General features: G+C 38.4%; 4 protein-coding genes across 5 annotated transcripts; all 4 read right to left on the bottom strand.

Moving 5' to 3' along the window:
- Window positions 1-6100: 6100 nt before the first annotated feature.
- On the bottom strand, window positions 6101-9730 carry LOC136279924 (galanin receptor type 1-like). The gene is made up of 2 exons (XM_066164410.1): window positions 9596-9730; window positions 6101-7518 (listed from the first exon to the last, which is right to left on the bottom strand). The coding sequence occupies exon 2, from the start codon at window positions 7473-7475 to the stop codon at window positions 6582-6584; it is 894 nt and encodes a 297-aa protein (XP_066020507.1). The 5' UTR covers window positions 7476-7518; window positions 9596-9730; the 3' UTR covers window positions 6101-6581.
- Window positions 9731-10466: 736 nt separating this feature from the next.
- On the bottom strand, window positions 10467-13085 carry LOC131796512 (kappa-type opioid receptor-like). The gene is made up of 2 exons (XM_066164031.1): window positions 13053-13085; window positions 10467-11582 (listed from the first exon to the last, which is right to left on the bottom strand). The coding sequence occupies exon 2, from the start codon at window positions 11575-11577 to the stop codon at window positions 10582-10584; it is 996 nt and encodes a 331-aa protein (XP_066020128.1). The 5' UTR covers window positions 11578-11582; window positions 13053-13085; the 3' UTR covers window positions 10467-10581.
- A 2647-nt stretch (window positions 13086-15732) lies between these two features.
- LOC131780702 (adenosine receptor A2b-like) lies at window positions 15733-20717 on the bottom strand. 2 transcript variants are annotated; one of them, XM_066164032.1, is made up of 2 exons: window positions 20408-20717; window positions 15733-17490 (listed from the first exon to the last, which is right to left on the bottom strand). In XM_066164032.1, the coding sequence occupies exon 2, from the start codon at window positions 17445-17447 to the stop codon at window positions 16584-16586; it is 864 nt and encodes a 287-aa protein (XP_066020129.1). In that variant the 5' UTR covers window positions 17448-17490; window positions 20408-20717; the 3' UTR covers window positions 15733-16583. The 2 variants fall into 2 exon arrangements, with proteins under 2 accessions (XP_066020129.1, XP_058953292.2); XM_059097309.2 differs by having other exon boundaries at window positions 20422-20717.
- A 1210-nt stretch (window positions 20718-21927) lies between these two features.
- LOC136279330 (adenosine receptor A3-like) lies at window positions 21928-23245 on the bottom strand. Its single transcript, XM_066162960.1, has 2 exons — window positions 23138-23245; window positions 21928-22871 (listed from the first exon to the last, which is right to left on the bottom strand). The coding sequence occupies exon 2, from the start codon at window positions 22825-22827 to the stop codon at window positions 21928-21930; it is 900 nt and encodes a 299-aa protein (XP_066019057.1). The 5' UTR covers window positions 22828-22871; window positions 23138-23245.
- Window positions 23246-24424: the final 1179 nt, after the last annotated feature.

The following is a 24424-nucleotide window of genomic DNA, read 5'->3' as shown; positions in this document are numbered from 1 at the left end:
CAATGTACCAAAACAAGTTCGTGTTCGCTTTCTCTTTCCCTAAGATGAAGGAAAAGAAAGTCAGACAAACAATGGGCAAACTTCGCCCTCTTCTATTGGACGTAGGACTTCATTGCTAAACACTTGTAGTTTTATCAAACTCCCACGCTCGGCATTCGCATCACCACGCGCGAGAAAATAGAGCTTAATTCATATTCATTCATTGACTTTTATTAATCTTTTAACTTATTCATTTATTTCCAAAACTCGTCTACCTGTTTGCTTTATTTATTTATTATTTTTTTTTAATTTCATACAAGTATAAGTGATAGTTATCCCCGTTTTAGGTATTTATGTCGTAAGTGTTAGTCTCAATTAAATATTCTGACTAATTTAAATAAATGAATATTTAAGTGATAATTAGCGGCTAACCGAACCAGCTTAGTTGTTAATCCTTGGCTTCCTTAGACACAAGAATGAAGGAAATGATCACCAACTTAACAACCCTTGAATTTAACCAAATTCTTCTTTTCAGTACCATTGGAAATATAACGAAAATAGTAAAGAGAAGATGCATATCGATCTAAAGAGAAAATATAGAAGACAAATGAGGAAATAAAGGAAATGCGAAAGAGAACCAATGTAAGGAACCGGTCATTAACATTCAAAATTCAATAGCTTCCTCCCCCCCTCGAGCCCTTTTGACTCTCTCAGTGACGACTGATACCCACTCAGTTCCCCCTGTAAACCATATGATTCCCCAAAAAATCTCTCCCCTTCCCCCTCAGGTGACAAATAATAACTGATCATACTCGTGATAACGAGTACAGTACAGCGTACATACAAAGAGTGTAGCGTTGCGTGAAATGGCTCAGCGTAATGTCGAATCGTACAGCGTACACACAAATAGTGGAACGTTAGGTCGAATAGCTTTGCAGAACATCAGACGCTCTATCTGTACATTAAATTGCTTAGTATTACTTGAAATATTTCGATGTTGTGGCGAATCGTCGAGCTTGCTTGTTGCGTGACGTGAAGGCCATGCCATTCCTTTATTAGCTATGCTATCCTGCAGCTGATCCTTAGACCATCTTTGTATTTGCTGATCTATTTGACATCCTTGTATTTTTGGTGGTGACGGACGCCAAGGCTATCGCGCCGAAACCACCAAAAATACAAACCGCAAATGGAACAGCGATCTGCTGGGGGCATGACGTCATCGAATGTGAAGACTGCCGCGAAACCATCACATGGCGTAGGCACCGTATTGAATAGTCTTCACTTCACTTTGCCGTAAAGCAGAGCCAATTCGGTCAGTTTCTCCTCTTTTTTCCATGCCGATATTGCATTTATTCATTGTCGTTCGTGAAAGCATCAATTAAAATAGTAACGAGGCTGAATTCTACCACGGTTGCCGGCCTCCCGGTTTACCCTCGTTGGTGGGCCTGAATATGTTTATAGTTTACATTTTGAATTTTATGTGTGCCCTGGACGCCATGGTAAGAAAACTGATACCTTTGATCTGTTTTGACATTTTTCAATCAAACTAAGTGATATCGGAATGCTTTTAATTGGTGTGTGGACGACAAAACCAACTCGGAAAAAACGTTGCTTTGGCAAACACTACATGTTTGATTGAAAATTATAAAATAACTCAAATAGTACGCGCGCTCTGATTGGCCATAAAACCATTTTACATGAGCGTATGTAAACACAGTTTTCGTTCCCCTTTCATTAGTTATTTTATAAAAGAAATGTAAAATGGTTTCCGTGTTTACATAGCCTGATGTAAACATTTTGGGGGTTGGGAGAATACTCGATAAGCTGGAAACCACTCCGCTTCGCGTCGTGGTTTCCTACGCTTATCTCGTGTTCTCCCAACCTCCTGCGTGTTTACATCAGGCTATGTAAACACGGAAACCATTTTACATTTCTTCAATGTCAAAACAGATCAAGGATATCAGTTTTACTTACCATGGCGTCCAAGGCACACACAAAATATAACTTCTCACGTATTCCTGCAATGTTCAAAGAGCCTTTGCAGTTAAACTCTCATTGAAAAGTAAGTGCGAGTCAGAAAAGAAAAGAGAGCTCCGCAATCGACATTTAATGCACGTCTTAACGCTACTTAATACTATAAACATTCAGGCTCACCAACGCGTGCAAACTGTGGTAAACCGGGAAGCCGGGAGGCCGGCAAACCATGGTAGAATCCAATCTCGTTGCTATTTTAATTAACGCTTTCATGAACGACAACGAATAAATGCAATATCGGCGGGGGAAAAAAAGGAGAAACTCACTGAATTGGCTCTGCTTTACGGCAGAGCGAAGTGAAGACTCTTCAACACAGCGACTACACCATGTGAAGGTTTCGCGACAGTCTTCACATTCGATGACGTCATGCCCCCCAGCAGATCACTGTTCCATTTGCGGTTTGTTTTTTTGGTGGTTTTGGCGAGATAGCCTACACGTCACGCCACAAGCAAGCTCGACGATTCGCCACAACATCGAAATATTTCGTGTAATGCTAAGCAATTTAATGTTCAGATAGAGCGTCTGATGTTCTACAAAGTTATTCGACGTAACGCTACGTGTACGCTGTACCATTCTATATTACGCAGAGCCATTTCACGCAACTCTACACCATTTGCGTGTACGCTGTACCATTTGACATTACGCTAAGCCATTTCACGCAGCGCTACACCATTTGTGTGTACGCTGTACCATTCTACATTACGCTAAGCTATTTCACGCAACGGTACACCGTTTGTGCGTACGCTGTGCTACTCGACATTACCCTGTGCCATTTGACGCAACGCTACACCGTTTGTGTACTGTGTTGCAATTTCATGTTTCAACTCGACATGGGCAACTGGACCGTTTATCATTTATCAGCTGAACTCTTCCTGTTTAGGGTGTTCTGTTTCATGAAGGAAAACTAAACCGTCTATAATTTGGCCATGCCATTCCTTTATTAGCTATTCTATCTTGCAGCTGATCCTTAAACCAGCTTTGTACTTGCTGATCTATTTGACATCCTTGTATTTTTGGTGGTGACGGCCGCCCATAGCTCACACTACCGTTTTTCTTCTTCCTTAGCTTTCTTTGCCTACTTTTCCTTCTGCTTATAATTCTCGAAGAACAAGAAGGACAATCGATATGTTTTTTTTGTCCAACTTCAAAACAGATTTTCTCAGGAACCAAAAGAAACATAAAAAACACCGATCACTTTTGTTAGCCTATTATCCTCTAAGTTATACGGTTTGGATGTCCGCGTCAACGCGGAGGCTGGCAATTCAAGTAAGCGGACACTTGAAGTTTTGTGTTTAAGGGCATGCACGTGCCAACTTATTAAAAAACCTTTTTAAAACCTTTTTTTCCTCAATGCCAGAATCTTTACTTTATGGTTATTATTTTCCATGCTTTAATTATTTTAAAGTAACACGTGTAAGACGATTTTGCCGTAAGGCACCCTACTTTGTCGACAGTAACCTTAGCCAAGAAATTTAGATACAGTCTCTCTGCAAGCGGTCCGGTGCATTTCGGTTCAAAAGATCGATCTCTTTCAAACTTTACCCATGAATCGGTCGTAGTCTAATTAATTTATGAGACACCTACTTAATGATCGGCGCCGTTGAAAATTGGCCTTTAAGTGCTTAAGCGATCTTCGCTCGGAAGAAAATTTCTTTGCAATATTTCGAAAAATCAAGGTGGTTTAGACTATATTTAGACAAGGACAGATTCATGGGTGAGGTTTAGAGGACATCGATTTTTTTTAAGCCGAAATGCAGCAGACCCCTTTAAGAGGGACTGCGTTTTATTCTCCTCCATTAGTGCATGTAAGCGTGGAATGAAAATTTACTTCGCTGTGACGATGTCTTAGCGAAGATCAATAACAAGCAAAACGTTTCAAATGAGTTCTACAAAGAAGTGTCATAACTGATATCCTTCCAGGCTAAAACTTTTTAGACAGAATTGTCACAATACGGCATCCTATATTAAAAGCTCAATCTTTTTGTCACTCCTCCCTGAATCTAAGCTGAAGCTATAGAATCACTGGAAATGATGGTGTACGTCATCAATTGCAAGAATAATTTAAAGTTAAATCGAATCGATGAATAAAGTATTGTCATAGCCTACGTTATCTCAAGTAACTTTCCTATATGAGTGTTCAGGTTCTTAATAACTTCCCAGAGATAACGCTTAGAATCGAACAAGGTGTTCGCATTCGGCATTCGACATTCGGCATTCAATTTCGATTTGTGAACTTTAATGGTTTGTCAACTTTAATGGCTTGACAATTTGACAGCTTCAGTCTTGTTCAACCGATTGATTTATTTAAACCATTCTAACAAAGATTCTGATTGGCTTACTGTAGCATGCTCTATGAGAATACAGATGCACGCTCACGCCACCTCTCCTCGTTTAGGATGTAACTTTGTTTTAAATACGAATATGGATGCTTGCGGAAGATAAATGTTTTTTTATTATTGTTCGCCTTGTTCCAAAATAGTAGCTAACCAAGGTAATCTGGTTCGAATAGCATGAAAATAGCATGAAAAATGGCCGCAGATGCCGTCTTCGAGAAAAAACATTGCGAGCGGTCCTTCATTTCGAACCGATGAAGATATTCCTTAAAGTTATTCAAATGGGAGAGATCCTTCGTCTCGGTTAAAGAATGCTGAACTTAGTTATGGCTACAATGTCGGGGCGATTCGTGCAAAGGTTTGTCAACAAAGGCGTTAGGTAACTCTGTATGCGGTACGTCCATTTCACCAAAAGACTGGATCAAAATATTCCTTAGTGTGACCAAACTGCACGCTTCTTTGAGTTTTTTTTTTGTCCAGGGTGAACGAATACTCCAAGACAAATATTCCACACATTTCCTTGTCGACCCAGACAAGAACTTTATTCATACAAAGCGTAAACGTCGCCTCGTGTCCAGCACAGCTCCAACCTTGAGCTAGTTTTGACACATCCACTATGAGCAATTTACCTCTGGTAGACACTCAATTTGGGAAATGCCCTCTTAGCTCCTTTGGTTCATACCAGCCGACCCTTGCAGATTCAAATTTTTCATTCATAAGCTTACCAATAAGCAAACCCTTTTCGGCAGAATCTACCCCATCAAATTTCATAATGGGAATTCCTGACCACTTGACACTCTCTTTGTCAGAAATGTGTCCTGTAGAGAGCTAGCTTACAAAGGTAATGGCACTTCATGGTTAGATACCAGGGAAACCGTTTAAGAGTGGTGTGGGTCATATATGAGCTATAAAGTTCACTATTTTTAGAAGGAGGCTCTCGCGCATCTGGCAAAGAACCTCAGTGCCGTCGGCAGGCATATGTTCATCAACTTTTTCCCTTGAGGACCCAGAGGACCCAATGGAAAGGTTGTAAATTTCAAAAACATAAAATTTATCCACGAAATGGTGATGCAGCTTAGGGGAGTCTGCCTTTATTTAATAAATTGCTGCAATGCTCATCCCTAAACCCTTACCTCTGAGTCAGCCTACAGAGAGTTTTTAAAAATTCCTACTTTGAAATGGGAAGTTAGGGGAATCTTAACCAGCTCTCTTATTTTCCGTTAAATCATCTGATTTTGAATGCTAGTGGATAAAGTTATCTCCTTCACTTTCACGGTTTAAACATTCATAGATACAATCGAACACTGCTGGGTTAGGAAATCCTGTATAGAAAATAAAATCCATCGTTTTGCGGTGACTCAATTCCGCTACTTTTGATTTCAAGCTCTCATTTTCGGCAGTTTTGTGACGAATTTCCTCCATAAGGTGTTATTTGCCGCTCTAAGTTCAAAAAGAAACTCTGTAAATTTTCTGAATTATCGACAATGTTTCTTTATAGTTTTAAGTTTAAAAGTGCTTTTATTATGATAGAAAAAATCTTACAAAAGCCATTACGTCAAATCTAGAGGTAATTTTGTTGACATCAATTTCAGGAAGTCGATTAATGGTAATCATGCAGATGCACAAAAGTGATATTATTCAAAAAATTGCCTCCAAAATATCCTTTTCCAAACTATATAAGAGACATCTATAACAATGCATGATCAGCTTATTTGAACCAAAAACCAGACACTATAAAAGTTTATTGCGCCGTCATTACGTTCAGACATCGATCGATATCGATGTTTTTGTGGTGTTTCGTGCATTTGCTCGTTTTCATGCAGAGTTCGCACTGCCATTTTTAAAGAATCCTCTACAAAGCGTTGGAACAGGTTGCAACAAGAGTTTTCCCGTTATTCAGGGTCCCCTTTCATGGAGAAGCAGTGAGTACTCGTTCGCCAAAAATTTGCCCACACTGAGGCCTTCCCCGAAGAACTTGATGGAGGAGTAAACCTATGTAATTTTTGCGCGATTGACGAGCTCAAACTGAGGCTTTGTAGAAGAGTGGAAGCGAAGGAGGCGTTCCCAGGCAAGACCTGATGTTTCTCTTCTCAGATACATTTTAACATGTTAAAGCCCCCGATGAGACTAAGCCCCTCTTCAATTTATAACCTATCCCAGCACTAAACCTCACATAAATCCCACCCCCATACTAAAAGCAGATAAGTTTACCTAACAATCGAGACAATGATGGATTTACAGTGCAATTTCCTGATTAGGGTTCCCTGGTGAACATTTGGAACTCGTTAGTCTTCTCAGGGACACAACAGACTCTGACCTAGCTGGCGTTGGCGCCCGATCGTCGAACCTTTGATGGCAGCGGAGCATCCGCCAAAGAGTTTTCCTAAATCCTGGGATTCTAAACGGATAAATTATCACGTTCACGAGAGAATTGCTAAATTGTAAGACCCTAACGAGTAGGAATGTAAATGTCGAGTACGAAAAATTTCCTATAACGCCAAAGTATAACACTATATTAAGAATTTGAAATGGAAGCCAAGTCAAAATCGAAGCTCCCGTTATCAAAAATAAAGTCTTTGCTAACCTTGCCTCTCTTGACTGATTCTGATTACCCATCGCTGATCTCTGTTTCTTCCAAATAACATAATATGCAAGACACATAACTATAAGAGGCGCGGCAGGACAAAAAATAAGAAGGCCCCATACATTGATAAGAGTAAAAACTAAAACAGTGATCATTGCTGACATGATCCACGGTGTGGCAATAGCACAGATGTAAGCACGCAGTTTCAAAGTTCTGTGACGATAGGGCCAAGCGACGGCAAACGTCCTCTCCACGGAAATGACGCCAAGAGTGTAGATGGAAGCTAACGCTGTGAAAACGTCAACACGGCGGAATACCATGCTTACAGTTACCGAAGATGCTTCATATGCTGCTATAAAAAGAGGGATGGACAACAATCCCACAAGTAAATCAGCAACAGACAAGCTGATTAGAAGAAAAGAAGTTCGTTTGCGTTGTTTCTGCTTCAGGAATATCCAGATGGTTAGAGTATTTCCAAAGACGATCAGTATCGCCAACAATCCAAAACACAGGAGCCAGAACATGTTCCATGAGCTCAAATCCATTTCAGCAAACTGTTTTTTCCTCCCACGATGCAACAAGAATACCCTTTTTGTAGCAAAATAAGAATATACCAAATGATTTAACGATAAATTTTTCTACGAGACAAGTAAAACAGCAATATTTCATTTTCTTGTTGTAATGATATCGTTATAGGTTTCTTAAGATATCAATAAACCATGTTTTGTTCAGTTTGATTTCAAATCAGAAGAAAAGAGGATGACCTCTGGGGCTGCCTCAATATTTGAATTTTATTCTTTCGCTGTGTCGGACTTACGAAATATGGTCAAATGATGGCAAGAAACTTTTTGCTATGAGTAGTCCCTCCTTTTCTACGAAGCCCGTCGCGCAAGTAAAAAGAGGTCGCACCCAGAGCTCCCCGCGGCATGCTGAAATTAATTTTTTCCCACTTTTTTTTTTTACCCGAGAAGGAGAAACTGATTCTAGTCTAATAAAATCCAGAAACTTCTTCATCTGTAATCCTTTACCATGAAAGAAAGAAAGAAAGAAAGAAAATACGCTTAAGATTATATATGCGAAAGTTAAAATCGCGAAATTACTGTGAATTACTTTCATACAAGAGATTATAAACAGTTTATAATTTGTTTCACACATATATATTATATATATACATAAATATATAGGAAGTCTGTGTATTGATTTTTCCGTTTTACAGTGCTCGATACGTAAAAGTAGAGCGTGATATTTGTTGCGATAGGGGAAAAAACAGAGAGACTATACTTTCATCAAGCCTGTTTTGTGGTAGCTCACTCATCAGGGGATTTTATTGTTAAAAATTTTCGTACTGTCGTTTATATACTTTATAAATTTGCATAAAGATAATACTTTAATTGTTACATATACATATATATATATATATATATATATATACACACACATACATGTATAGATATATATACAGTTCAAAATGACTAAAATGAAACACGCATGATTCCCTGTAACTCTGAGTTTCGTGCTTACGCACTCGTGATCTGTCTGACGAGTGCGTAAATTGAATCTGACGTAAATTAAATCTGACGAGTGCGTAGGGAAAAAGCAAAGTAATACGATAAATTATAAAATAGGAAGAAGTTGAAAGACGCTGGAATGTAGAGTAACAGGGAGAGAACTTTTCAAATTTTTCCATGCACTACAAACGGTAACCGCTCGACGGAATTGCATAATTTTGGTTACGATTGTAACTCGTAGTCTCCTGGTGTATCCCTTGATCCCGATAAAAATAATGATAAAAAGAAAATAAAAAAATACTTTGTACTCTTAACGTGCGCTTTTAACTGGATGTTTTTAAAACCAAGAACAGGAAATGGAAGATGAGGAACGAGGAACGGAGAACGGGGAACGGGAGTTTAGGGTAATTCTCGTAAATATCCAATATGACGGATGAATAGGCGGAGTAAATATGCGGTCAAAGGCAAGTTTCACTTTAAGTCGTACTAAATACGATTGAAAAGAAAAACCCAAGGTTGCTCTTTGGGGTCTGTTGTATTTTAGATCGCTTTGTTTTCTCTGTTATATAGTATTTAGGCGCTGCTAAAATACAATTTTCGAGTCAAAATTTTTCGAGGGTCTTTATAAGAATTATTTAGATAATTTTTGTGACGCAAAGGCAGGCTGTCTACGCATGGTGATTTTGTTGTTCGTAAGATACGTAAGTCTTATCTGCACTTTTTTTTTCAACGTAATTGAAATTTTCTTTGACCCAAAATGCGTACTTTCAAAGGTATATCAAACAAAAGAGAAACGAGCAAGAGAACAGCATTCGGCTAAGGTGGCCTAAGCTTCAATGAATAACACTGACATAGCAATCGTTTGATTTTGCATATCAGTGTAGACATATCAGTGTAGCTTATTTTTAGTAACGTAGCTTTTGTCATTTTTGCACTTTACACGAGACTTGGAATCGATTGCTTCAATTACCATAGTTATTATCCTACCTAAGGGCATATACTTTCAGGTTTCCTTTTGCTCATACAAACGCATCGAAAACTAAAATTTTGAATTGGTAACGTATATTGGCCACCGTAAAAAGTTTCTAACGCTGATGTTTTTGTTTGTTGTAATACCAACGAAGGAGCTTGGTAAATAAATAATTGTCTCAACGTACCTTACTTTCAAGAACTTTCCTAAATAGATCCTCAGTTTCGCTTAAAAGCTCCGCGATATCGCTCATAGTCTAGCAAGGCGTTTGCATCACGAAGCCAACTATTTATTACCTTTGAACAGCCGGTCAAAAGGAAAATTGTTCTGACTAATTATCAGTTCAAAGTAACTTCTGACGGCGCGTTCTGGAAAGTGACAGATGACGAGGAGAGCTAGTTACAATGAGTCTTTCTAAATTTAAAATTTATTGCCTTGATCGAACATGTCAGCTGTAGGCGTCACATTATCTCGCTATATTTGTATTTTTATTTTACCTCTCAAGGATCGCTGTCATCCCACACATTAGGGCACTATATTGCTTTTTATTTTTTCCTTTATCATTTAGGCACACACGCGTCGAAAACTAAAGTTTTCTAACGATCAGCGTTAATGTTAAAGAAGTTAGAGGTATTTCCATTATTCCCTGAGCGTCATGATATGTCATCATTTTAAATATGTCCTTCCAACGTGTATCCTTGACATCAATATTTGGATGACAGACAATAGCTCGGTAAAAACAATTTCCATCTCCATTGACCGCGACTTCTCTGCTTTGAGGAGATATATTTTCAGATGTCGTAATTTGTTTTATTAATACGCTAACAAGTATGAAAACAGATTGTACATTCATGAAAATAACTGAAAAGACTTCAATGAGTTATTTCCTAGCCATTTATGGCTAATTTTCGATTACGTCGAGACCATTAGACGATTAAACAATAGGTTTCAAGCAAGGAGAAGAGTTTTTCGGTACATTTTATAACATGTCTCGTGGTAATTTGAACAAAAACTTTCACTTCCCCCGAGTCAACATTATCTTAATCAATTTACGATAAAACTATGGCGAAAAGGTGGTTATCCTTAGGAAAAAGGGAAAAAAGGATTGAACTCAAACTGAAGCTTATTTACAATACAAATGAAAAATCAATGGTCTTGCCGTCTGTTTAAGTATTACACATTCGCTTCGTCCTCCACCTCTCCGATCGCTTCGTTGACATTAGCCGCGACAACTTCTTTTGATGTGTGACCACAGCACAGAAGTTTGCGAAATTCGGTTTGGAACCCACAATTTGTGAAAGCGTAAATAAAAGGATTTATTGTAACGCTCAGAAAAAGGAAAAACGTGACGAGAATTGCTGCTCTTCTAGGACAGGTTTCTGGAGAGAAACGCTTCCAAAGGATGAATGCCCACATTGGTATCCAGCAACACAAAAATCCAGCGGCCACGTACAACAAGACTCGAGTAGCGTGTATCTCCTTCAATGAACTCCTTCCTCCACAATTAGTCCTGTCACCGAGCGATGGGGCTGTGTTCAATTGATGTTGATGGGTAGTGGATAATACCTTGTAGTAGCTGAATATACCACTGCATAGCCGTACAATGAAAAACAATGCGAATGTTATGCAAAAATGAACGACTCGAACCCTCTGATTTGCGAAACCAAGGGCGCACACGTCAAAGCCAGGTACGAATTCAAAACTGAGAAAATTTGTCGCTCGACCAGTATAAAGGTAAAGCACAAGAAAAGTCCAAACGCAAAACAACCAAATTTTGGATCTGAGGGGCGAAAAATATTTCTTATGTTTCGCCGTCTTCACAATTTTCACATAGCGGTTGACTGCTGTCAAACCAAGGGTTGCTGGGGTCGCGTATGTGGTGAAAACATCAACAAAGCCTTGAATTTCGCATACGACGTCGCCAAAGTCCCATCTTCCAATAACAAGCGTTGAAGAAGCTAAAGGCATTTCAGTTGTTGCGCACAGCAAATCGCTGACTGCTAGAGCAATGATATACAGGTTGGTAGTCGATCGTAACTTTGGGTTTCTGTATACTGCAATACAAACCAGACCGTTTCCAATGATGCTTGTGATGTTCAGTGTAAGGTAGATGCCTGCCTCAGTTATAACAGCAGCTAAGCTTCGATTTGGTAGCTTCAGGTCTGACATCTTGTCTAGCAAAATAACGAATAAAAAAATTTAAGAACGAACCAGAGAAATAGAGAAAATATCATTTTATCCAGTGTATTTCGGCTTGATAAAAAAGGTTTAATGAACATATACAGTTGGAGTGAAGCGTTAAAATCACATTGCGTCAACAGCATTTATTTATCACGATTTACGTCTTTAGAATTTCAGGGAATAGGAATATGCATTGCTTCGTCCTAGCGACGCCTGTCATAAAATTTCCATATTACGAAAGGGAAAGGCAGATTGCAGTTTTGCATGTGTTTCCAGATCGATCACATGAGATCTTTATAAATCGCTGTCTATACCATTTTGATTTGTTTCCTTTTCAGTATTTTTCACGTATTTTCTTTATTTGTGTAATCATTGGATGCTTTCTAAATCTCCTTCAGATACAAAAAATCCATGCCTCTGAAGATATACTGTATATTTTCCTCACGTGAAACAAAGGATGCTAACAATATATTCGGATGGAATGCATGATTGATTACTAGTGTTGGAAATATTGTAAAGAGCTCACACATCAAACATGTTTCTTTGTCTTCTTTGTTTCCAATTTCATTGCTTGTCTTATTATCCTTAATATCTTTATTATTATAATCATGATTATTATTATAGTTGTCGATGTTATTATTATATTTATCATTCTTGTTATCACGTTTACATATCATCATTACAATCATAGTTCAGAACTGGTCAGCAGAAAAGTTACAATACTTTGTTTTTCCACTTTACTTGGATCTGCATATCAGATATCGGCGCCAATTTATTTTATATTGCTGATTAGTCTTTTCGGCCTGCTGCGGATGATGTTGAGCAATACATTATTTGGCTTCCTTCAAGTCTACGTTGCTTAAGTAAGTCTTATCTTTGTATTTTCATATTTGAACGCTTTCGGTACTGGTGCGTTTCTTTTATTTTAGTTTTTGATTTGTTGATATTTGATATTTAAACAAGAAGCTCTCTCACCCATAGGTGATCTACAGAGAGGTCCTAATCCAAAATAACAACAACAAGTCAGCATTTAGGGCGCACTCCAGACCAGCTGGGCGGTCATAGCAATAAAGCACTGCGTCATCAGCATATAGGGCTACCTCCGAATGCTTGATAAAAGTGGGCAATTCATTTATATAAATAAGAAATAACAAAGGGCCCAAAATGCTGCCCCGAGGCACGCCATGCGTAACAGATAACAAATCAGACAATTCCGAACCGCAAGATGTACATTGCATTCGTCCATTAAGATATGACTCAAACCATTTAGCCGTGTCAGAAGTCACCCCAAAAGATGACAACTTTCGTAGCATGATTGTGTGGTCGACCGTATCGAAGGCCTTAGATAGGTCCAAGAATACGGCTCCACACAGTTTCAGTTGAGAACTACAGCCTTCATGGAAAGGGTGAAATAAAGATAAACGTCGCCTTAGGTACACAAAGACAAAGCTCGTTCACACTACCGTTTTTCTTCTTCCCTAGCTTTCTTTGCCTACTTTTCCTTCTGCTTATAATTCTCAAAGAACAAGAAGGACAATCGATATATTATCTTTTGTCCAACTTCAAAACAGATTTTCTTAGGAACCAAAGGAATAAAAAAAAACGCCGCTCACTTTTGTTCGCCTATTGTCCTCCAAAAGATATACAGTTTGGACGTCCGCGATAACGCGGAGGCTGGCAATTCAATTAAGCGGACACCTGAAGTTTTGTGTTTAAGGGCATGCACGTGCCAACTTATTAAAAAACCTTTTTAAAACCTTTTTTTCCTCAATGCCAGAATCTTTACTTTATGGTTATTATTTTCCATGCTTTAATTATTTTAAAGTAACACGCGTAAGACGATTTTGCGGTAAGGCACCCTGCTTTGTCGATAGTAACCTTAGCCAAAAAATTTAGATACAGTCTCTCTACAAGCGGTCCGGTGCATTTCGGTTCAAAAGATCGATCTCTTTCAAACTTTACCCATGAATCGGTCGTAGTCTAATTAATTTATGAGACACCTACTTAATGTCGGCGCCGTTGAAAATGGGCCTTTGAGTGCTTAAGCGATTTTCGCTCGGAAGAAAATTTCTTTGCAATATTTCGAAAAATCAAGGCGGTTTAGGCTATATTTAGACAAGGACAGATTCGTGGGTGAGGTTTAGAAGACATCGATTTTTTTAAGCCGAAATGCACAAGACCGCTCTAAGAGAGATTGCGTTTTAATCTCCTTCATCAGTGCATGTAAGCGTAGAATGAAAATTTACTTCGCTGTGACGATGTCTTAGCAAAGATCAATAGCAAGCAAAACGTTTCAAATGAGTTCTACAAAGAAGTGTTATAACTGATATCCTTCAAGGCTAAAATTTTAGACAGAATTGTCGCAATATGGCATCCTATATCTAAAGCTCTCTTTTTGTCACTCCTCCCTGAATCTAAGCTGAAGCTATAGAAACACTGAAAATAATGGTGTACGTCATCAATTGCCAGAATAATTTAAAGTTAAATCGAATCGATGAATAAAGTATTGTCATAACCCACTTTATCTCAAGTAACTTTCCTATAGGAGTGTTCAGGTTCTTAATAACTTCCCAGAGATAACGCTCAGAATCGTACAAGGTGTTTGCATTTGGCATTCGACATTCGGCATTCTATTTCAATTTGTGTATTTTAATGGCATGACAATTTGACAGCTTCAGTCTCGTTCAACCGATTAAATTATTTGAACCATTCTAAGAAAGATTCTGATCGGCTTACTGTAGCGTGCTTTATGAGAGTACAGATGCACGCTAACGCCACCTCTCCTCGTTTAGGATGTAACTTTTGTTTTGAATACGAATATGAATGCTTGGGGAAGATAATTGTTTTTATCATTGTTAGCCTTATTCCAGAATAGTAGCTAACCGAGGTAATCTGGTTCGAATAGCATGGAAACGAGGCATCGAGGGCCGCAGATGGCGTCTTCGAGAAAAAACATTGCAAGCGGTCCTTCATTTCGAACCGATGAAGATATTCCTTAAAGTTGTTCAAATGGGAGAGATCCTTCGTCTCGGTTAAAGAATGCTGAACTTATGTCAGTTATGGCTACAATGTCGGGGCGATTCGTGCAAAGGATTGTCAGCGAAGGTGTTAGGTAAATCTGTACGCGGTACGTACAATTCACCAAAAGACTGGATCAAAATATTCCTTAGTGTGAACAAACTGCACGCTTCTTTGAGCTTTTTTTTTTTTTTTTTTAGCTTTTTTTTTTCAGCTTAGAGAAGTCTGCCTTTATTTAATAAATTGCTTCAATGCTCTTCCCTGAACTCTTGCCTCAGCCTACAGTGAGTTTTTCAAAACTCCTACTTTGATGTTAGCTACCATGGGAAGTTAGGGGAATCTTTACCAGCTCTCTTACTTTCCGTTAAATCATCTGATTGTGAATGCTAGTGGATAACGTTATCTCCTTCACTTCCACGGTTTAAACATTCATAGATACTATCGAACACTGCTCGGTTAGGAAATCCTGTATAGAAAATAAAGTCCTTTTAATACACCACAAATTTGTCTAAGGTAATTATTTTTGCCTGCAACATCGTGTTGCGGAGACTCAATTCCACCACTTTTGATTTCAAGCTCTCTTTTTCGGCAGTGAAGTTCAAAAAGAAACTCTGTTAATTCTCGACTGAATTATCGACAGTGTTTCTTTATAGTTTTAAGTTTAAGAGTGCTTTTATTATGATAGCAAAAACCTAACAAAAACCATCATGTCAAATCTAGAGGTAACGTTGCTGACATCAAATTCAGGAAGTCGATAAATATGGTAATCGTGCAGATGCATAAGAATGAGGTCATTCGTAAAATGGCCTGTATATCGCGTGTATATAGCAGACATCTATAACAATGCATGATCAGCTTATTTGAACCGAAGAACCAAGACACTATAAAAGTTTTTTGCGCTGTCGTTACGTTCAGGCATCGATATCCACCATCCTCCGAGAATTAACGACCAGCCGTCATATTGTACCTAGTATCACAAAGCATTTTGGACATGGTAGGAAGGTTAAAAGTCATTTTATTCGACCAACATTACGCGACTATTCTAGTAACACTTACACTAAACATGTGCTTATGATATAGATGATAACACAGATTTAGATCTTCGACGTTTTTGTGGTGTTTCATGCAGTTTTCGCCGGGCCATTTCGAAAGAATCTCCTACAAAGCGTTGAAACAGGTTGCAACAAGAATTTTCCCGTTATTTTAAGGGTCTCTTTCATTAAGTAATACTGAGCACTCGTTTGCCAAAAATTTGCCTGCACTAAGGCCTTCCCCGAAGAACTTGATTGCGGAGTAAACCTATTGTCACGGTATAATCTGACCGCCAAAGACAAGAATCCTACAAACTCAACTACTTTATTACACAGCGAGTAATGTTCTTAACAAGGAGCGACTCCTAAAAGCAGTACAATACTTATCGTTGATAAACTTCATAAAGCCCACCACAGTCTATATCCCAGAGCAATCTTCCGCGGTAACTCTCTCGGTATAGCTTTTAAAACAGTCGTCGCTGCGACAACAACAACTACTCCTACTACTACATATGTGAGTCTTTATATATTTTCACAGAGTGTTCTGGAACCTTCCAGGGCTTACAAAAGAGCTACTTTAGTAGTATTACTTAATAACTGCGTGACTTGATGAAATATTTTGGAAAGTTCTATGGTATGCAAGTCAGCATGACCAATCAGTCTGGAGATTTCTAGAAGCTTATATTTACAACAGTTACTCATAACACCATAATTTTTGCGCGATTGACGAGCTCAAACTAAGACTTTGTAGAAGAATAGAAGCGAAAGGGAAGTTCCCAGACAAGGTCTGACGTTTCTCTTTTCAGACACATTTTAACATGTTAAAGCCCCTGATGAGATGCTTGACTCTCAATTTCTAACCTATCCCAGCACTAAGCCTTACATAAATCCCACCCCCATACTTAGAGAGGATAAGTTTATCTAAAATTAAAGACACTGATTGATTTACAGTGCAATTTCCTGATTAGAGTTCGCTGGTAACACAACAGACCTTGACACGGCTGGCGTTGGGGCCCGATCGTTGAACCTTTGATGACAGCGGAGCATCTGCCGAAGAGTTTTCCTAAATCCTGGGATTCTAAACGGATAAATTATCACGTTCACGAGAGAATTGCTAAATTGTAAGACCCTAACGAGTAGGATTGTCAATGTCGAGTACAAAATATTTTCTGTAACGCCAAAGTGTACCACTATATTAAGAATTTGAAATGGAAGCCAAGTCAAAATAGAAGCTCCCGTTATCAAAAATAAAGTCTTTGCTAACCTAGCCTCTCTTGACTGATTCTGGTTACCCATCGATGATCTTTGTTTCTTCCAGATAACATAATATGCGAGACACATAACTATAAGAGGCGCGGCAGGACAAAAAATAAGAAGGCCCCTTACGCTGTTAAGAGTGAAAACTAAAACAGTGATTATGGTTGCCATGATCCATGGTGTGGCAATGGCACAGATGTAAGCACGAAGTTTCAAAGTTCTATGACGATAAGGCCAAGCGACGACAAACATCCTCTCCAGGGAAATGACGCCAAGGGTGTAGATGGAAGCTAACGCTGTGAAAACGTCAACACAGCGGAATACCATGCTTACAGTTACCGAAAATGCTTCATATAATGCTATCAAAAGAGGGATGGTCAACAATCCCACAAGTAAATCAGCAAAAGACAGGCTGATTAGAAGAAAAGAAGTTCGTTTGCGTTGTTTCTGCTTCAGAAATATCCAGATGGTTAGCGTATTTCCAACGACGATCAGTATCGCCAACAATCCAAAACACAGGAGCCAGAACGTGTTCCACGAGTTCAAATCCATAGCAGCAAACTGTTTTTTCCTCCCACGATGCAACAAGATTACCCTTTTTGTGAAAAAATTAAAAAAAAATTATAAAAATATACCAAATGATTTAACCATCTTTTTCCATGTGACAAGTAACAAAGCAATTTTTCGTTTTCTTGTCGTGATGACATCATTTCTGTTTCTAAAGAAACCAATAAACCACGCTTTATTCAGTCTTGCTTTGGTGTTTTTTTGTTATTATTGTTGTTTTCCTTGTTTTTTTTTTCTTTTTTTGTTTGATTGTTTGTTTGTTTGTTTGTGGAGTACAAATCATTCACTTGGGTTTCAAAAGAGAACGAGTTTGCAAAGCGAGTTTAATTTCAAATCAGAAGAAAAGAGGGTGACCTTTGGGCTACCTCAGTGTTCGAATTTTATTCTTTTGTTGTGTCGGACTTACAAAATATGGTCAAATGATGACAAGAAACTTTTTTGCCATGAGTAGTCCCTCCTTTCTACGAAGCCCGTCGCGCAAGTAAAAAAGAAGTCGCTCCCAGAGCTCCCCGCGGCACGTTGAAATCAATTTTTTTTTAATATTTTTAAATTTTTTTTAACTTGCACGACGGACTTCGCCGAGAAGGAGAAACTGCTCGTAGTCTAAGGAAAATTCAGAAACCTTTTCTTCTATTGTGTGATCCTTTATCACGAAAGAAAGAAAGAAATACGCTTAAGATTATGTAAGCGAAAGTTGAAATTGCGAAGTTACTGTGGATCACTTTCATACAAGAGATTATCAACAGTTTATAATCTCTTGTTTCATATATATGTATATACCGCATAGACACAAGTACACGAATCAAGAGACATTTATAAGGTCAGTTTTAGTTTTCATTACTTAGTGAAGGCGCTTTGCTCAACACATTACATCTTCAGTGCGATTTATCTGTGTCATTGAGCCATGGGCTAAACCGCTGGCATTTTTACACCGAGGGCTCGGTTAATTCCTTGGGGTAATCTGTTCGGTGACCACGAAAGTCAAGCTGAAGAAGGTTCGGCTTCATTCGTTTCTTTTGACTTGAAGAAAGGTGCGATGTTTGCGGGAAGGACATTCAACCGATTTGAAAAGGGAAGGACAATAGCCTAATTAAGGAACCTCAAGCTGGACAGTTCAATTCCACAGTGAATTCGTATCCTTTTGTCTACCTTTGTTCGTAATGTAAACATTGATTTGTATTTTAAAAAAAAACAGAGAGTTTCGAGAGGTTTAAAATGAGATGTCGAGCTACTTCTTACGTCCACTGAAAGCCGAGTTTCGAAATTTTCGACAAGAAATAGCGGCTGATTTACGCGCGCGTTGTAAACAATGCACGTGATTATCTTGCATTGAGTTTGTGTCAAAAGATACCAGCGCTAACGAGCGGCGTTTTCACTATTTAACAACTGTTGGTCAGAGCTTCATCCTATAGATGACAGGCTATCATATTTGCATAACCTCGGTCAAGCGGCCACTTCCTCTGCGGTCCCAGAGGTTTCAGCTCCTTCCATTTAAACAAAAGAAATATATCTCACCTACATCAAAGGTTTTGCGCTCTTCGGAAACGAGCCGCATCTTCGGCAAGTAATAGTTATGAATGATTAATGAGCAAGAACAATAGCTTGAATATATGAATACTTAACGACCTCGATTTTCGAGGTTCACAGATAAATCGCAGTGAAGATGTCATGACTCATGATAGACTTCATTGAAAAAAGCTCCAAAAAACTCTTAGCTAAAGTAACTAACACCAAACTTAGCCAACTTTCAAGCCCTCGCTGTCTCACCAAATGAAAGAGTTAGCACTTTCTTTACGTCAAAATCTTTCAGAGCTTTCGTAGGTGACCTAAATGTTTGCATACGATCATGTTACCTCGCTATCTGCTAACGCGAACGACTGAGTTTACATGGCCGGTTTACATAGCAGACATGGGAAATACTAAATTCGAGCACGAATTGCGATTATTCAAACCTGGGCGCTCCCTGGTTTTTTATGGTCAACAAGACTCAGTCAATGACGGGTTTGTTCTCTTCCCATACCAAACTCACAAAAGAGGGAGAATTTTAAAAACAAACATGCATAATTATGGCACTCAAAGCCAACTTACCCAGACAAACTTTATTTTAGTTTTAATTCTGAAACATCTTTCCATTCACAATAACTTTCGAAATCAGGCGAATTCTTTCTCTACGTTGAAGAAAATTCTGTCTCTCCTCCTATCTTAGCTGGCGTGTTCGTATTTCACTAACAGTCGGAATGTTTGTAAATCACCTGCCTCCGGCTTTTAATTTACAAACTGTTCTCACGTTCTCCCAACATCCCGTGTGGTTTATTGCACTAGTAAACCGATGGAAAGCGCGGACTATTGCACAAATTATAGCCGTAAAATAAACTGGTTTCAAAAGTTGTTGTAAATAAAAAGGTAGGTTTCGAAATTAAAATTGAACTCACGTTTGACCTGTTAATGCGCCTTACATAATCCGCCAATGTTTGACGATCGATTCAGTTTATTTTTTCAAGCTACTGATCTTCGATATCTTTCGACATTAAAAAGAGTACGTTACTTCCTTGAAGTTTCTATTCACGGTTTGGTTTTAGAAGGAATAAAGCCAGAAACCGGCATATCAATACTGGAATAGGAACGACCGATCTAGACAGCTCATAATCTCTTGTCAAGCTACCATTACCTAAAGAATGTTACGAACCCAAAAATTATACGAGGTCTTCCAGTATTTCCTTACATATTGTTAAACCTGAAGAGTATGAATATCTACATGTCAAAATCGTAAAACAACTTAGGTTCTGTGTATGAGCTGTAATACTCCCAGGAACAGCGTCGCTTAAAATATTTCACTAATGTCCGCGTCATGACTGCCGAATGAGCATAAGCAGATAAGTAATTTTCGCTACAAATGCTGTTATCTAAAGCGAATTGCATTGCATGTAACTTCCAATCAGTAGTACCTTGATAATAGTACCTTTAAAATCAATTCTTCAATGCTGGTCCTCCACTGATGGATCAGTGTATGATAATCTTCTCTGAACGCGCACAGGCGTATCGTGCCGGAGCTTCCCCGCAAGATAGTGTTACTCCACTGACCACGGAAAGTTCTGTCGCGGGCAACAGGAAATCAAGCCATTTACCAATGGTCGGGAAAATGAAATGATATAATACGAAATATTACCATTAACTATTCCTAAAGGCTATTCTTGTAAATTCTCATTTATAGGAAATAGAAAAGTGGTGAGGTAAATAATGCTGAGAAGAGTTGAAAGTCGCGGGAACGTAGAGTAACATGGAGAGTATTCAAATTTTTCCAAGTACAACAGACGGTAACCACTCGACAGAATTGCATGATTTGTGTTACAATTGTAACTTTAAGTCTCCTGGTGCATCCCTTGATCACAATAAAAAATATTGTGTACTCCTGTGCGGTTTTAACCGGATGTTACTGAAATCAGGAACAGGGAGCGAGGAACGGGGAACGGGTGTCTGAGACATGACAATTCTCATAAATATCCAACATGGCGGATGAACAGGCGGAAACAGAGTAAATACACAGTCAAAGGTAACTTTCACTCTAAGTCTTACTAAATACGATTGAATAGAGGACCCAAGGTTGCCATTTGTGGTTTGCTGTATTTAGATATATATTTATAGCATATAGGCGCTGCTGAAGTACAATTTTCTAATCAAAGTATTTCGAGGGTATTTATAAGAATCTGTTATGAAAATTATGTTGTCCTTAAATTTAAATGAGAAAAGAAATTGAGGGGTAATCAAATTTGGTAGTAAAATACTGTAATGCGTTGTTTAAGGAAATGTCGATACCCCTCCAACAGTGCCCCGTTCTTGGTTTTAGTAACATCCCTTTTAACTTAATCTACGACTCAAGCTAGATAATGAATGAAAAATTACGTTTATATGTAGTTTCTTCCAAATATGAATCATCATGTTATCTCTTATTTTTATTGAATGATTGTCAGTTTCGCGCAAATGCTTGATATATCCAAATGCTTATGTCTATCCAAGGATTTGTTTTTAAATTTATCAAAGAGCTTTTATATACCCAATCTTATCTGTTTTGTTCTTTTCCAAATCGAGTGCATGGAGGCGAATACTTATGGGATAAGGGTATTTTTAATTTTCATTGTATGTTTAAAATTCATTAAAAATTAGAATATTATCAAATCAGACTTTGCTCTTCAATAAACATTTTCCCCGGCAGTTCTGAAGACATTGATCACTTAGAATTCCTGTATGGAGTATTTGCGTAACAAGAAGAATTTAGATGTTATTCCTTTTCTAATTATAAACAATAGGAAACTTTATCAACCCTACACTATAAATCTAAGCCTTACTCCAATCCTACTCTGACAGTCTCAGCTGAAAAGCAAACAGAACCCCAAACGTGCTGTAATTTATTTTTTATGTTTATGCATGTCGCGATGTTAATCGAAGACTAGAGATTTAAAAAAAGGAATCAAACTGGGCTATTCTGATTGGGGTTCTGTGAGGAAAATATGAAGTTTGTGAATCGTAAAAGGGATATAACTGACCCAGACCCAGTCAGCGGATGGACCCGAGAGCTGAATCGACGGTAACAGCGCAATATCCGCCAAAGGGTATTCCTAAATTCTGGCATTCGGAAAGGATAGATTATAACGTTTACAAGAGAATTGCTAAATTGTAATAACCTAACGAGCAAGACTGTCAATTGCAAATGAGGAAAAAGTGCGGTCACACCTAAATATGTCAATACATTCAGAATCTGAAATGGAAGCCAGGCGAAAATAGAAGCTCCTGCTATCAGAAATAAAGTTTTTGTTAATCTCGCTTCTCTTAAGCCGAAATGATTTTGGTTACCTATCGATGATCTCTGTTTCTTCCAGATAACATGATATGCAATGCACATAACTAAAAGAGGCGCGGCAGGACAAAAAATAAGAAGACCCAGTATATTGTCAAGTGTTAAAAATAGAACAGCGAATATTGCTGCCATGATCCACGGTGTGGCAACGGCAAAGGTGTAAGTACGAAGTTTCAAAGTTCTGTGACGATGAGGCCAAGCGACGGCAGACATCCTCTCCAGGGAAATGACGCCAAGGGTGTAGATGGAAGCTAAGGCTGTGAAAACGTCAACAAGAAAGAATATCTTGCGTATAGCCACCGAAGATGTTTCATATGCTGTTATCAAAAGAGGGATTGAAAACAATCCAACCAGTAAATCAGCAAAAGACAAGCTGATTAGAAGAAAAGAAGCACGTTTGCGACGTCTCTGTTCAAGAAATATCCAGATGGTTAAATTATTTCCAAAAACAATCAAAGTCGCTAATGATGCAAAACACCAGCGCCAAAACACGTTCCACGAGTTAAAATTCATGGCAGCTGGTTGATGTGGCTTTATTCCTTGATGCAAGAATACCCCTTTAAAATAAAAAAAATTTTAAAAAAAAAGAACAAAAATGAAATGAATGAAATAAATGAAAGGTATAACTACCTGTTCTGACAGAATAATCAAGCAATATATCTTATTTCTCGACAATATCCACATTATCAGTTTTTACATTTTCTTATCTATTATCCCTTTTTCCAATTTCTTCATTTTCTTTCTTAAAATCCTTCTTTTTTAGGTCGCAGAGAAATACTTCTCTTTCTTGGTCTCCGATGGTAGAACGCAAGTAAAAGTTTACCTAAAGCCACAACTTCCAATGGCGAAATATATCCAAGTCTTCCTTCGTTTCCAAGAATAACGCAGATCCCTTGTTGAAACGTCTTTGCCTTTGTTTTCTTTGGGTGGTTTGTCTTCTTCTTGATAAATGCACGACAAATTGAGCTTACAGAGAAGAGGAAGGGCTCCTCGTGTTTTTAAATATACAGAAAGCGAGTTCGTATCGCACAGGGTGAAATTATTTAACGTGATTTGGTTGCAACTCACACGGGCAACTGAAAAGGATGACTATTTTTAAGAAGTTAAGAAAGACGACAGGAACTGTCTGGAAGATGATTGTGTAAGAAATACTATATCCATTAATCGGTCAAAAACGTAAATGAAAGGTCTCTAATGTCACCTTTTCTCTGATTGATAGTAAACTGATGCTCGCTGAACCAAGGCTATTAACTCAACTTGACGTAATAGCGAACTGTCTGGTTTCTGTTTAAAGGACATGTAAACCCAAAAAACGTTTATTTTCTTTTCACATAGATTTTAGTAAATATATCAAGTACACCAAGGATACCATTCTTTTTTCCTCAAAAGTCAATTTTCACTTTGCAAAAGCTCTTCCAAATTCGAAACATTCGCCATCTTGAATGATGGCATCTCTCCTGTGACGCCACAGGTGGTACCTTCAAAGTTTCGTTTTATAATCGCGTGAGACACGTAGGAGCCTTCTCCGCAGCCGTTGGTTGCCGGTCTCGTCATGATTTTTTTACTTAGAGTTTGCTTCACTATATTCAAATTTTTTCATAATGGTAAAGTGTTGTGTCGTCCAGTTTTGCACTTATTCAAACAAAGCTGGGCATACAATGCAAAGATTTCCAAATGACGCAAAGTTCAAGCGAGTATTATTGAAATTTGTTCAAGTGAAAGTGAGCCGAAGTGAAGAGAATTGAGCCGTTCGAACATTCTGGTGTTTGTAGCAGTCATTTTTCTTCCTGTTGCTGTAGCGACGATTCAGGCCCTACCAAAAGCAAATTATTCGGAAGTATAAAAACGACTCATACAGTCGGCAGACGACGAGGATTCGGAAGTGGCCGACCGAACTAAGAAAGAAGTTGAGCTCTTCAAAAGTTACAGGTCAACAGAGAAAGTACAAAATCAATTTACATGGAAGCCATTCGTTAATTAAACAACAACAGCTTTATTGGCTCTCTAAAAACATCTTTTTTCTCATCTAATGAAAGATTATGGGGAAGCCAGTTGTTCGGGAGCCAGCGCTGAGCCCATAAAAGACATTGACCTGTCTGAACCTTTGCCT

Source organism: Pocillopora verrucosa, chromosome 3 (genome assembly GCF_036669915.1).
Source record: "Pocillopora verrucosa isolate sample1 chromosome 3, ASM3666991v2, whole genome shotgun sequence".
Lineage (NCBI taxonomy): Eukaryota > Metazoa > Cnidaria > Anthozoa > Scleractinia > Pocilloporidae > Pocillopora > Pocillopora verrucosa.
Note: the sequence above shows the minus strand (reverse complement) of the source record. Positions and strands in the feature narration are given on the sequence as shown.